The sequence below is a fragment of the Hyperoodon ampullatus genome, assembly GCF_949752795.1.
Source record: "Hyperoodon ampullatus genome assembly, chromosome: 7".
Lineage (NCBI taxonomy): Eukaryota > Metazoa > Chordata > Mammalia > Artiodactyla > Ziphiidae > Hyperoodon > Hyperoodon ampullatus.
Genome location: NC_136920.1, coordinates 77,048,937 through 77,063,072, shown reverse-complemented (window position 1 = coordinate 77,063,072; position 14,136 = coordinate 77,048,937). Strand labels below are relative to the sequence as shown.

Here is a 14,136-nt window from a genome sequence, read left to right as displayed (position 1 = left end):
AGTAGGGTAAATTCTGGTTCCCCAAAAACGTCCGTGTTTAACCCCTCCTATGACAATATGTGAACGTTACCTTGTATGGAAAAATGGACTTTGCAGCTGTGACTAAGTAAAAAATGTTGAGATGAAGAGATTATCCTAAATTTTCTGGGTGGGCTATATATAAACACAAAGAGCTGTATAGGAGGGACACAGGAAGAGTGAGAGTTGGAGAGACCATGGGATGAGGGAAGCAGAGATTAAAGTGATGCACTTTGAAGATGGAAGAAGGGACTAATTCCAAGGAATGCAGGCAGCCTCTAGAAGACAGAAAGGGAAAGGAAACAGATTCTCCTGTAGGGCTTCCAAAGGAACAAGCCCTGAGACACCTTGACTAATATCAGACTACTAAGCTGCAAAAACTTTCTTTCACAAAGGGTCAAGGAGGGCTGGGAGCACATATGTGCTGTCCACCTGGACAGAGGGGGACCTGTGAGGCTGACCTACAGATACTGTGGAGGTGGAGAGACATGAGCCCCTTTCTTCTCCAAGCTCTTTGCAGGGTCCAGCAGAGAGTCATGCCACCTGTGGAAGCCTGCGGCCCCAGTTTTGCATGCTGGTGGTGTAGGGGTCATGTTCAGGGAATCTCTGTTGTCCTAACACCTGCCTGGGTCCTGGGGAAGGAATCAGAAGTCAGAAGCAGGAGAAGAGCCTTTGGCCAGCAGGGAAGGGGGGGTGAGGCCCAGGGCAGGTCCATAAAAGATCAGAGCATCTCAGTGCTTTAGGAGGAAGGGGCTTCAGAGGTGGGCCAGCACAGGCTGTGACAGAGGCTAAGCAGACTGGGAGGGGAGGCACTTCTGGGAGACAGCAGGGGTCTACTCCCTGCCCCTCATTGTTTGCTCATCTCACTCTAATGAGGGGGTCATTTCCCCTGCTCTGATGATTCGAAGTCTCTGCCGGCACCCACAGGACAGTGACTGAGGCCTCCACACTCCTCAGCATGGATCCCAGCTCCCACTCAGATCTGGGGCCACAGACACCTCTCCCACACCCTGCTGCCCCTGTGAGCAAGCTGTTGTTGTGAAACGTGGTCATAGTTTGTTAGGAGGATCTGTTTTCTATGGGGATACAAACCAGTGTTGATACCAATACACACACATGTCCAGCCATGGGTGGAAAGGGAAGGGACAGTAGTTCTGGGGTGTCTTTGCAGACCCGTAGGCCCCTAACGCCAGTCCCCACAGCCACAGCCAGATGGGTCCTCCTCCCTCAGTTGAACGAGATGCTGCTGCACAGAAATCCCACAAGTTCCACAAAGGGGCCCAACTGTCATTTCCCTTATACACACCTTTAACGGGTGCCCCATGAATTTCCCCACACCCATTCCCCTTGTTGCATCCTCATTGGGATTAAGAGGTAGCTGCCTCCACCACTCTCCACATTGCAATAATCCCAGTCGGACTAGAGGATGCTCCCGCTACGATGAGGCAGACAGTCCTGTCCCCATGGCCAAGACTTCGTCTCTGGTCAGGCCACCCACACAGGAAACCCTGGATGAGCGGAGGGTCATCCCAGCGCCGTCGTCTGGCCACATGAGGAAAGCAGAGAGAAGCTCCATAATGACAAGGGCTGTCTCCAGGCTCCATCCTAGAAACTGGTGAGTGTCCAGAGGGCTGAAAGGCACAAAAGCAGCTCTGCCTCCCCAGAAGGTTCGGGGATGCAGAAGATGGTACAGATGCCCCAGAAGGCCCCTAGCCAAGCAGGCGTTAGAGAAGGGGCTGATGAGGGGGTCCCTGGGGAAAGTGAGAGCTGTGCGTTCCCAGGGGCAGCCTGAGGAGTCCTTGTCTATGTGGAGGAAAGGTGTGGCCACCTGTAGACCCAGAGCTCCTGCGACCTCCCTCATCCTTCCTTCCTCTCAGGATCGCTCTCTGTGGAGCAGCTCAACACCAACAAGATGACAGTGGCCTGAGAGCATTTCCCACGAAAACGATCTTTGTTCACAATTTACATACATCACTCCAAAGGTCCTGCTCCCACCCACACCTGGCCACACCCACCTCCCCCACCTCCCTAACCCCCCACAATCCCGCTCCCCCTCCCCGCCCTGGTGGTCCTGCCCCCTCCCTTCCCCCCACATCATCCAGGATCAGCACTGGGAGGAGGAGGAGCCCCTAGGCTCCCCAGGGGGCTGCCCTGGGGCCTCACCCTGGAGGGCCGGCCCAGCTGTTCCCTACTGGCTGCAGTGCTTCTTCCTCCTCTTCCCACGCTTCTTTGTGTCAAACGGGTCACGCTTTCTCTTTCTCAGCTGTGAGGGGCGAGCCAGCCCCAGAGCCAAGGCTGGCCTCCCAGAGACGCCGAGGCCGGCCCCGGGGATGGGCAGCTTCTCAGCAGCGGCTGGGCCTCCACACAGAGCCCGCTTCCTCGACTTGGGAGCGGCTGGTGGAGCTGGGCTGAGGCCTCTTCTCTGAGAGGAGGGGGACTGGGGAGCACTCTGGGCCCCCCAACCTCCAGAGGAAGCCAGGGCTGAGACATGCGCAGGACTGAGGGACATCCCGAAAGGCACCAGTATATGCTGAGAGTCTACGATGAAGACGCTTTGGAGCACCTCCTCATTCTCACTGGACCCGTCCCTGGGCACTCGGGCCTCCCGAAGAGGAGAGGCCTTTCTGAGAACAGACGCATCCCTGGATCTCAGTAGAGGGCCAGTGCGCCTTTGACCCTGGGGAGGGGAGAGCCGTACGGGCCGGAATATAGAGAACTCCTGACGTCCTCCAGAGGGAACAAAGACTTTGGGCCTGCACAGGGCAGTGTCTGTTTGGATGAGCCTACGAAGAGCCTCAGAATCAATCTCTGGTGGGCAGGCTTCATCACTGACCCCTAGATGGGGGTCTTGGTCGTGCCTCTGGGCACCTTGGCCGGCGTCGGACTCAGAAGGACTTGAGGCCATTCCGGGTGCCCTGTGACTCGGGGCCATTCCGGGTGCCCTGTGACTCGGGACTGCCCGCACACCGTCGTCCTCTTTCAAGGCCAGGAGTCGTTTCTGCACCAGCTGGTAGGAGAGAGGAGGACAGTGACGGCTCCACACACACGTGTGAGGGGAGGAGCACTGGGCAGTGGGACAATGGCCCTGGGGGGGGAGGAGGGGACGGGCGACCCCAGGACTCGAATCCAAATTCAGACACTGTGGCAGTCCTGCCATCCTCCTGCAACTGATTCCCAGCTTTGTGACCTTCCCTCCCCTCCCGGCTCCCCGTCCTCTCCTTCCTTTCACCCTGCACTGCACCCACCCCAGAACGGGCCCTTCCCCATGCCAGGCGTCCCAGGCAGGGGAGGGATGGACAGCGCTCTGTGGCCCTCCTGTTCTGGGGCCCTACCTCTCCCCTGTTCACTGGGGTCCCTCCGTGCCCTGGTCTTCCTGGGTGTCCCTTGTGTCCCCTGTTCTACCGGGGATCCCTCCCTCCTCTGGCTCCCCTGGGTCATCTGGGTTCCCCTGTCCCCTGGATCACCTGGGGTCCCCCTCCCGTGGGGTCCCCTGGCTCCCTGAGTGTCCCTCTCCCTCCCCTGACTCACTTCTTCGGGGGTGAGCCCTTCCTCCTGCTCCAGCTCCTTCTCTAGGGCCAAGAGATCCAGCTGTGGGTCTGGGGAAAGCAAATCTGCCAGGAATCCAGGGTGAATGACTGCCTCCACCTAGAACAGAAAGAAGAGGCTGTGAGTGAGCATCCTTGGCCAGGAGTGGCCTGTGAGACAAGAAGGCCAGGAGGGAAAGTGAAAAGCAGAGACCCACCCCACTCTCCTCCACAAGGCGGGGATGGTCAGCGCGCACACACACACACACACACACACACATGCAAACATGCACATACACAGTCACACACAAAAGAGCACATATACAGAGGCACAGACACAGACACAAAGGCATACACACAGTAGACACAAACATATACACACAAACATCTGCGTAAACCTCCCCTAACACCAGGCTCAGGAACAAGGAGCTGAGCTTAAGTCCCAACGGCCTGAGCAGAACCCAGATCTTGGGTGCTGAGAGTTCCATGCCCTGGCATCTTGCAGACCCCAGTCTCCAGGCCTAGCCTACTTTGGTGACAAAGTCCTCCTGGGAACACAGCTTGTCGATGTAGCTTAAGAGATCCGGGTCCGAGTAGGTGCCGTCCTCTTCCTGCTGCAGCTCATGTCCGTCCTCTCCCCGTTCTGCATCTGAGTCGCCTGTGGCTGAGTGGACGGGCCCCACCAGCGCCTCCATGATGTCCATATACTCCCTCACAGCCTCAGGTGGAATCTCCTCGGGTGCCTTGGGCTCCGGGGGTCGTTGGGACCTGTGTGGCTTCGGGCGGGAGGGCTGGGCGCTGGGGCCGGACATCCTGGGAGCACAGGCTGAGGCAGAGCAGGAGGAAGGGAAGGAAGGTGAGGGGCTCCCGGTCCACCTCCTGACCACCGGGCGCACGCTGGTGAGGGCATTGTTGGGGGACATGGATGTGGTTGTGGGGGGGTCAGGACCACCTGAAGCTTCATGCACAGTTGGAGGGGGGAGGTAAGGGGGCATCTAAGAGAGTCACGTGTAAGGAAGTGGGGAACCTCCAGTTTTCCAGGGGTGTCCCCGTCAAGCCCACTTCTTAGGCAGACTTTGTGTGCAGTCCTTTGACAGGGAGGTGTGAGAGAAGTTACAAAATTGACCAAGTCAATACCCCGTAGTGACAAAGGGCATCTGAGACCCCACCCCCCCACCCCCCGCCTCGGTGGCTGTTTTGCTTGAAAGACCAATGCCCCTGTTATGAAGGAAGATGATCCACATGGGAACAGTGGCCAACCCTGGGCCCCTGTTACCTGTGCGTTCAACTCCAGTGGGAACCTGGGTGGCTGGCTGAAGGCCCACTTTCGGGGCTGGGGGCCCCCGAGGATCCAGCTTCGGTGGAGCTGGAGGAGGCAGGCCCTGTGCGCACTGCATCCACTGCAACTGCTGAATCTGCATCTCCTCCTCTGCCTCAAATTCCATGAACCTGGGGTGTGACGGAGGCACAGGCCACCCTGAGAAAATGGCCTGGGTTCTGGAGCCCAACAAAGGCAGCCAAGAATGAGGGATTGGGAGAGGATGTGCCTTGGGGCTGTCAAGGCTCTGTGAGGTGCTGTCCACAGCAGAGAGCTGCTCCTGGAACTGATACAAGATCTGGGACCCTTCCTGCCTCACCAGCACTGGAGAGCATTCAACAGCATAGAGCCAGGTCACTGCATTGAACCAGGTCAACGGGACACGTGGCTGACCCAGGGGGCACCCTCCTCATGCCCCCCATCCAGAGCCACATGAAGGGCTGACAGCCAGAGGCTGGAACAGGCATGTGTTCCCCACAGGGATCCTTGCCCAAATCCAGGACCCTGGGTTGGGACTGAGAGTTCTGGAACGTAGACCTGGAGACAGGGCTCAGGAGAGGCTGGACGATGTGGATGCTGAGCTTAGAGGACAGGCCTTCCTTTCCTCTGAGAGGTGCTTGTTTGTTTGGTTTTGTTTCTTAAACCAAGGGGATTACCGTGGAGCAAACACTGGAAGGGCCAGAGACCCTTGGGCTGATGACAGCTGGCTTCCCCAGCCTCTTCAGGGATGCCAGGGTACCCACTCAGGCCACTTTTCGTGAGGAGGGTGGATCCCAAATCTATGTCAGTGGCTGCCAGCCAGCCACCACTAAGGAAGCAGCAGGCTGGCGGGTGGAGCTCTTTCCCCGGCCCAGCCCATATGGCCGGAGTTGGACCCCTACTGGACTCACAGCTTCACCCTGCCCCGTCCTGAGACCTTCCTGTGAGGGCAAAGGTAGGTCAAACTCAGGGGAGGGCAGAGCTCCTGGTGGAGGAAGGACAGAAGACCCAAACTCTCAAGGTGAGGGAGGGGTTTCTGGAGGACTGTAGGGCCTCTGGGCTGCGGGCCCCCCGTTCCGAGCGACAGCCCTTCTCCTTTGTCCTCTCTGATGAGCACCCCCACGGCCAGACCCTGCCCTCACCCGCTCGCCTCACCCTCCACGCAGCCCCTGGGCCCAGGACGCTGACTCACTTTTGCGCCATCTCGTAGTAGATCATCCGGTCAGAGTTGCTAATGTGCTGCCATTCCTGCACGGCCCTGCACAGTCCCTCCTCCAGTGTCATGGTGGGCTTCAGGCGGGCCAGGGATCGGAGCGCTGGGCTGTAAGCACTCGGGGTCAGTCTCTGTGCCCAGCCCAGCCCCCACCTGCCTGACCCCACCCACCAACGTGGACCACACATCACTCAACACAGCATGACTGAGCAACAGGAGAGTGAGAGGCAGGTGTCTGGGAGAGCAGAGACAAGCCTTCCCGGCTACTGCTGTCACCACCTCACACTCACTCGAGGATGACCATCCAGTCCCAGGCTAGAGCTGGGACACTGTGCCTTGGGGAGCTCTTTTCCTCTTCAAGGCTGCCTTTTCATAATAAAAATCACCATCATCAATGAGGCGTGGCATGTGCCAGGCAATCTGCTGACACTTCATAGATTAGCCCAAGGAGTCTTCTGCACGGTCCTCTGAATGAAGTGTGATTGGCCCCTTTTTACGAGGGACCGGAGGTTTAGGATGGGAAATGCCTGCCAGGCTCACAACTCTAGTGGGAGAGAGCCCATGCCCTTAGGAGAGCTCTACCATCACCCTGTTCCTAGTGGAATTCTCCACATCAACAAAGTCGAGGCGTGCATGAAGCACTCTCCTGGGCCCTGTGCTGCTCTCCCTTCTCCGAAGTGACCTCCCCCGGCCATGTACACTCAAGTGCTGTATGAAAGGAGACGGCAGCACAGGAGAGTGTGGCATCCACTCCTTGGCTCCTCAACTTACACCACGACCCTCTCTGACTGCAAGTCTTCAGGCCATATTACCAGGAGAATCGTGGAAGAGCAAGCTGGCTAGACTCACAGGGGGATGGGGTCAGTTGAGATAAGGCACATTTCAGTCATGATGTCATGGACTGGCAGGCTCGCCCGTATGACCGACAGTGTGCCTTCTCGTGGCGTGGAGATCGCCCTCACACCTTGCTTCCAGTATCCCTAGAAACCTAACCTGCGAGTCCATCCCCAATTCCTCTTTATCTAAGAGCTCCGATAAGCTCATGAGCCCCTGAGCGTTCACTCACATGAGAAAGCAGGAAAGAGCTTCTGCATCAGGACTCTGGGGAAGGTGTCTCCGGGCCAGTGGCTTGAGGCGCTGCCACCGTCGGAAGTTACTGTACACGCTCTGGTGGTTAGAGCAGTCCTCCTGCGAGGCATAGGGCTGGTTGGTGTCCAGGCTGCCCTCCCTGGAAGTGCCATGTGGCCATGGCCCAGAGTTCACTGGGTGAATGTTAGGGGCCATCTGGGCAGCTGGTGGTGGAGCTTGAGGAGGAAAGCCTGGGGTCCAGCCTCCCTTGCCAGCCTGAGTAACTCCAACAGCTGGAGCAGTCACAATGGTCTCCATCGCAGGGGTTGCTAAGAATATGGGTGCAGGACATGCAGCACTCCCGCTGAGGGCCCCTGGAGCGCTCCAGTTGAGGGGGCCCTGAGGAACGATAAAGGTCTGAGTCTGGGGGGCCTGCACTGGCCTCCCTTGTGACCTGACTTGTACAGTGAAGTTGCAAGCCTCAGGGGCACTGGGGCCACAGCCACCATTAGCCACCAAAGGCATCCTGGGGAAAGCTGGCAGCAGCAGGCTGCTGCCAGGAGGGAATGCGGGGGTGATGAGAGGTGGCAGGTGCTGCTCCCAGGGTGGCCAGTGCTGGGCGCCAGGAATGGGTGGAGGAAAGGACACTGCCATGAAAGTAGACAAGGAGGCACCGGGGTTCATGGTGACATCCGTTCCCAGCACTGCAGATGCTGTTGAGGCAAAGGAAAGGAGTGAATGGAGGAGGAGAATGGGCAAGTGGGACTGAGGCTTTCTGTGGCATCAGAGTGTAAATCTCCACAGATGAGAGACTCTTGGACAAGGGAAACTGCAGCGTGCAAATGTCTTCAAGTGATTTTCATGCCCTGACCTCCAGTTGAGAATTATTCCACTGGTGACCCCACGCCCATCCACCAGGCTCCCTGACCCCTGCCTGCCGAGAAGAAATTGCCTCAGCAAGCACTCACTTGGAGAGCCTCCCTAAGGCACACCCTGGCACCTAAGCCTCACAGGCTGTCTCCCAAGACCTGGAGCTGTGTGGACATCCGCTCTGTGAGAAATGCCCCTCAGCCGGCGTACTAGCAGGTGGGGCCTTCTGCAAGGTAAGTTCTAGGCCCCCAAAGGCCCTTTGTGGACAGGCACTGTGTAAAATATTAGGGCCCCACCTCCTCCTCAGTCCTCCTTTTCCTGATGCTCAGTATAAATCCCCTCTTTCTTTCCTAGCCTCCCAAAACAAAACAAAATGCTGGAAAATATCTCTAATGGAATCCTGATACAAACCCATGACACTGGCCCAGAAAGCACCTGCATCTCAGAACAACCCACAGCAGATACGTAACATGGGCCAGGTCCTGCCACCCCTTCCCCAGTGCCCAGAGTCACTGTCATCAGTCAGGAGTTCTGTTCCTAGGGGCTTGGGGTGGTCTGAGAAGTAGGCGCGTGTCCCTTAGATTCTGTCATTTCACAGCCAGTGATGGCTGCAGAGGATTAAACAAGGGCCAGGGAATTGTCATGTTACATTGGTCGTGGGAGTATAGACTGCCTGTGGTCCTTCCCCTTCCAGCTCCCAATAACGGAGAGACAATCTGAGATGCAGGCATAAGCCAGATGCCATGGCGATCAAGTTGTCTGAAACACATCCCCGTTCAGGAGAAGAAGGTACACACCACGGTGCACCTAACTAACCAGAACAGATGTCATAGGACGTTTAATAGTAACACAGAAGATCATCTTCCTGATCCTGGGCTACACTCCTTCCCCCTTTAAAAGAGGAAGCAGCCTTCATAGACATTCCACCCGAACCAACCCCACTCCTCATCTGTTCCCTGTCCATGAAGGAGTGACATGAAATAGGAACAAACTCTTCCTCTCAAGGCAGCCTGAGGGTCCAGCATGAGATACTGGACAAGATGAAGTAGGTCTGAAGTACTGCCATTCCACAAAAGGAAGAACAATTCAGAGCAACTCAGGAACGTGAGCCCTCTCTTGGCTGAAGTTACACGTAACGGTTGCCCATCCCCTGTTGAATCCAAGGCAACAGTTACCTGAACTGACAAGTGAGCTCTGGGCTGGGAGGAGTGGACGAGGTGTGGGCTGCGGCAGTTAGAGTAACCCCCTGCCTAGCTCTCGGAGAGGACACTTCACTGCAGGTGTGGCCACACACAGCCCCATTGAATAGTTTTCTCCCCAAGACCATCTCTCCCCACGGCCCCCTGAGATACAGTATGCTCCTGTTCAAATCCCTTTGAAAGATATGGTGAGGCAAGCTTCAGGTGCCTCAGGAACACACTACAGCTCTAGGCTTTCCTCATGACCCTCCCTGTGTCACCACCAGGACATCACACACATCCTTACACACACGTTTCAAAGTGGCTTGTCTCCCTTCTAGAAAGAATCAGACTGTCTGCTGCCATCCTTTCTCCATAGCCAGGGCAATTCCTCTTGATCCACCTCCAACGACCCCTCCTCCCCAGGGCAGTCTCAGGTTTCTTCAGTCTCCCCAGGTGAAATGTCCTTGTGCGTCCAGTGCTCTCTTCTCCCTCTCCTTCAGTCCAACTAGGTGCCCACAGTTAAGTGTAACGTGTGAACCTGAAGGATGTGAGGATGGCAGGGTCTCTGAGAACACACCCCCAGCCTATAGGCTTACCTCCTATTGAAGCCATCCTGCAGGCTTGGGCACGGACTACTGCTGCCTGGTAGCCTCAGTGAGAAAAGTCAAGACCAGGAGCCAGAGAGCGACCTGCTTGAGCAAACGCTCGGGATCCAAGTCAACGAGGGACACGTTTGAAAGTAAACAGGAAAATGCGGGCTGAACGGTCCTGCGGTGGGGGAGGGGCAGAGGGCACGTGGGTCGGGGTGGCGTGTGCTGGGGGGACATTCCACGAGGGCTCTGGCAGGTAGGCAAGAACCGGAAGTTCCTTCCACCTCCCACAGTGGCAACACAATTGGCGTGTGCCTCTTTAGGCAGTTTATAAACTGTTGTTTTGATTCACGGCACCGAGGTTGAACATGACAGTCCCTTCCTTTCACGTCTTTATCCATCAACCTAGGTTTTTTTTATTTTTTTATTTTTTTTGGCAGTACGCAGGCCTCTCACTGTTGTGGCCTCTCCCGTTGCGGAGCACAGGCTCCGGGAGCGCAGGCTCAGCGGCCATGGCTCGCGGGCCCAGCCGCTTCGCGGCACATGGGATCTTCCCGGACTGGGGCACGAACCCGCATCCCCTGCATCGGCAGGCGGACTCTCAACCACTGCGCCACCAGGGAAGCCCTTTTTCATGTGTTTACCAAAGGCTTCCTCCCACTTCTCAACATTTCTTGAAACTAGTATTTCAAGTTTCTCCTGATAGAATTATTCTCAGTTGAGACTGGAGTGAATTCACTTTGTGAAATCCACGCCATCCATGCTAGTTCCTGTGTGGGGCGTGGATACAACATGAGGGGATCATAGGGGCCAAGCTAATGGGCCCTGCTCCCCATCGCTGTTAACTGCTTCTGTTCTCCCTCCGTTCCTGTGGCTCAGAGACCCTTTTATCCATCTTGACAGATACTAAATGATCGTCTGGGTCAATGCTGCCTTAATGAGAACATTTGTGCATTCTCACCAGGTAAAGTTTCCTTCCCTGTCATTTTGATGACTGATAATACTACTGTAAATGTATTTGGTTTTTTGAAGCTCAGAGGGTATTAATATGTTGGAGCACTATGTAAACTTAAGTCATAAACAGCATTTATTACTTTGGTATATCAAAAAAAATAATGTCAAGATCATTCAAATCACACATTAAATTTGAGGTTTCTATTAGACATCTAAGTGAAGAGGTCCTGGAGGTAGTCAAATATGCATGCACATCTGGGATTCAGGGGAGAGTCCAGGATGCCCAAATGGGAGTGGTCAGCATATGAATGAGACTGCATGAGATCACGAGGTGTAAATACAGAGAAGGAGCCTGAGAACTGAACCCTGGGGGCTTGTAAATTTCAGGGGCTGGGGGGTGATGAGGAAGAACCAGCAAGGTGATGGAGAAGGAGAAGCCATTTGGGGAGCAGGAAAGCTGATATCTTCTCCCATTTACTGATCAATCCGTCTCAGGAAAGGCAGGTTTACAAAGGGCTTAAGACTGAGGGTATTGGACTCAGTTGGATCTGAATTCAAATCTCCATCACAGTAAGTACAAAATGAGTTTACACTTCATATATGCCACTGGAACTAGTATAGGACCTGGAGGGTATTTGTTCAGTAATCACTGATTGCGCATTACTGTACACTGGGCATATATTGAGTGGCAAGGGAGTTTATGAGAAAGAATAAAACAGAGGCCCTGGCCTCAGGGAGCTCAGAGTCCTGAGGGAAGGAGGAGTCCTAGAAGCCAATGACTGTCCATGACATCACAACATGATAAATTCTTGAATGAAAGTAAGAGCCATGCACCGAGAGAACAGAGGTGGAGTGATTAATCCAGCCTGCGATGGCCTGACTTAAATGTGATGGTTTTTTTTTTTTTCTCATTCACCTTTTACATGCCATTTTGCCCATAAAATTCATGACTTTTCTGAGCACCACCAGTTAGCCTACATGACAGTTTATGAGAATGCTTTTCTTTAGGAGAAAAGAAGTGGGGGAAAAAATCCTCAGGATATAGACTACGGTCCTACATTTAAAAAAATGAAGTTAAGAATTACCATCTTGAATGAAAGTGAATCTATAATTGCCTCTTAGCTCAAATTGACAGCAGCTGCTATGTTCTCCCACTTTTGACTGTTAGCAAATCACTCCCTGGTGTGGTTCTCCCATCACAGGCTTAACTGCCCAGCCTGTTGCATCTGGTGTGGGAGGCTTCAGTGATCTTAATCTTTTTCCTTGGGCGCTGATTTACCTTCCATTTTGGGGGCAGCTTTTCTTATTCAGATAGTGAAGCCCCAAGAATGTCAGCCTTTCCCATATTGAACAACCATACATTTCTCATGAAGAAGATTTCTAGCATCTTCTTGTGGTTTTTATTTCTCCTTGTTTTCCTCTCTGTGCATTTATTCTGACTAGAACTAAAAATTTTAGAAATAAAGTTTGCAGCTAAAGATGTCCTTCATGAGGTTACCATAAATTCTTGCACTGAAAATTCCACAAAGGCAGATTGCAAAGCTGCTTGTAAGTCAGTGTTGAAGGCGGACTACCTTCATTCTGCAGACTTAGAACTCCTCCAGCTCTGCCTGAAGAGGGGATTTTGGAGCCAGATGAATGTGAGGATCATTGTGTCCTCCAATCCTAAAGTAACTGTACTGTAGTCTCTTTGATGGCTGAGGTGGATGACAGTGAATGTATCTGGGACAAGGCAGGAAAAGAGATGAGGGCAGCATGGGTAAGTGTTGAGCACTGTCAGCTGGGATCCAAGGAGGACATTCTCTTCAACCAGCCAGGAATATACCCAGGAACCAGTGTTTGTTCTTCCCAAAACAAAAAGACCATGAAGACTCATTAAAAGAAAAGAAAATTAGACAATTGTGTAGCCCTGATTCAAAAATGAAGAAAACACTAGCTTTTTCTCTTAGAAAAGATAGTTAAGGTTTATTTCCCTCGAAGGGTATATATTATTTGAAGAATAACTGCTCTTCAAAGTTGTCCCTGTACTTCAGCCTTTAACTAAAGAGACCAAGTCTCTTTTAAAGTTGGAATCCCAACGACACTGAGTACAATGGACTGAATATTTGTGTCCCCACGCCCCATTGCCAAATTCATATGTCGAAATCCTAACCCCCAATGTGATGGTAGCAGGAGCTGGGGCCTCTGGCAAGTGATTCGGTCATGAGGGTGGAGCCCTCATGAATGGGATTAGTGCCCTTATGAAAAGGACTCCAGAGAGCAACCTCGTCTCTTCCACCATGGGAGGACACAGCAAGAAGATGGCCTTCTAAGAACTTAGAAGTTGGTCTTCACCAGGCACCAAATCTTGGAATTCCCAGCCTCCATAACTGTGAGAAATAAATATCTGTTGTTTATAAGCCACCCAGTCTATGGTACTTTGTTATAGCAGCCCAAATGGACTAAGACACCAAGTTTCTCCATGAGTAGATTAGCAAGGAGTTCAGTCTTCCTTCTGGTTTGGCCAAGTCTCTCAATGATGTTGACCCAGTCCAAAGGGTCAGTCCTGGTTACATTCATCAGCAGTCACTGCTGAAGCCTGGCTGTGCTCCAGGGGGCAAGAGCAGACATTCTCCCCGGCCCTCCCTGTGCCCTCCCCAACTCCCCCCAATTTGTTATACTCAGCCTCAGGCGTGCCACTAGCTCCCAGTGGTATAGCTCTTTAGGGTCCGAGTTCTTCACTTGATGAGTGCATGGCCATTTCCCTTGGCACACCCATAGTGTCAAGGCAGGTGGGTTGGAAGGAGGCTTCAGCATCAGGCTCATGCCGTTCCCAGAGCCAACTCACCCCTATGATGGGCTCCAGGCCCTAGGTCACTACTGTCTTACGGTGAAGGTCATTTCAGTGGCCTTGTCACAACTGTCTGTCATTGAGCCTTGTCAGGACCCCTCTAGTTCATCTGACATGTTCTGGTGACTCTGAATCTCAAAGAGACTAGATCTACAAAGCTCAATGTGAGCCATTATTGTTGTTGAGCATCATTTGCTGTCTAAGCATAAGTTCCTATTAAATTAAACTGAATGAAATAGGAAGGTGGGGAGGAGTTGACTCTGCCACTCGCAGATGAGTGCGTGTGTGTGTGTGTGTGTGTGTGTGTGTGTGTGATGTTGGGGGGGGAGGAACAGGCTATAAAGATCTGAAAGTGCATTCTACTGAGGTCCAGGACTCTAATTTTCCTTCTTGTGATTTCCTAAGAGAATCTAGGGTAGGACAATACCAAGGTGTTGAAGACAGATTTGGGGTGACAGGGAAATTTTATAACCTCCAGCCGTCATCAGAGTCAACTGTCTAAAATTCTTGACCCTTCAGCCAGTTTGGGCAGAGGCCTTGCACTGCCAGTAGTAACAACATAGAACACTTCTGTAAGTTTTTACAATCACG

At 53.5% G+C, this 14,136-nt stretch overlaps 1 protein-coding gene and 2 pseudogenes across 3 annotated transcripts in view; 1 reads left to right on the top strand and 2 right to left on the bottom strand.

Moving 5' to 3' along the window:
- Positions 1-14,136, bottom strand: part of LOC307055613 (centrosomal protein of 78 kDa-like) — a 591,539-nt pseudogene that overhangs the window by 325,741 nt on the left and 251,662 nt on the right. The window lies entirely within an intron of this gene.
- Positions 1-14,136, top strand: part of LOC307056583 (centrosomal protein of 78 kDa-like) — a 170,850-nt pseudogene that overhangs the window by 91,883 nt on the left and 64,831 nt on the right. The gene's annotated exons all lie outside the window — the stretch shown is intronic.
- Positions 2,207-9,317, bottom strand: LOC307056584 (NUT family member 2G-like; the record flags this gene model as incomplete). Its single annotated transcript, XM_079709420.1, has 8 exons — positions 2,207-3,025; positions 3,547-3,663; positions 4,073-4,368; positions 4,819-4,991; positions 6,032-6,160; positions 7,119-7,833; positions 8,640-8,749; positions 9,166-9,317. The coding sequence occupies 8 exons, from the start codon at positions 9,315-9,317 to the stop codon at positions 2,207-2,209; spliced, it is 2,511 nt and encodes an 836-aa protein (XP_079565546.1).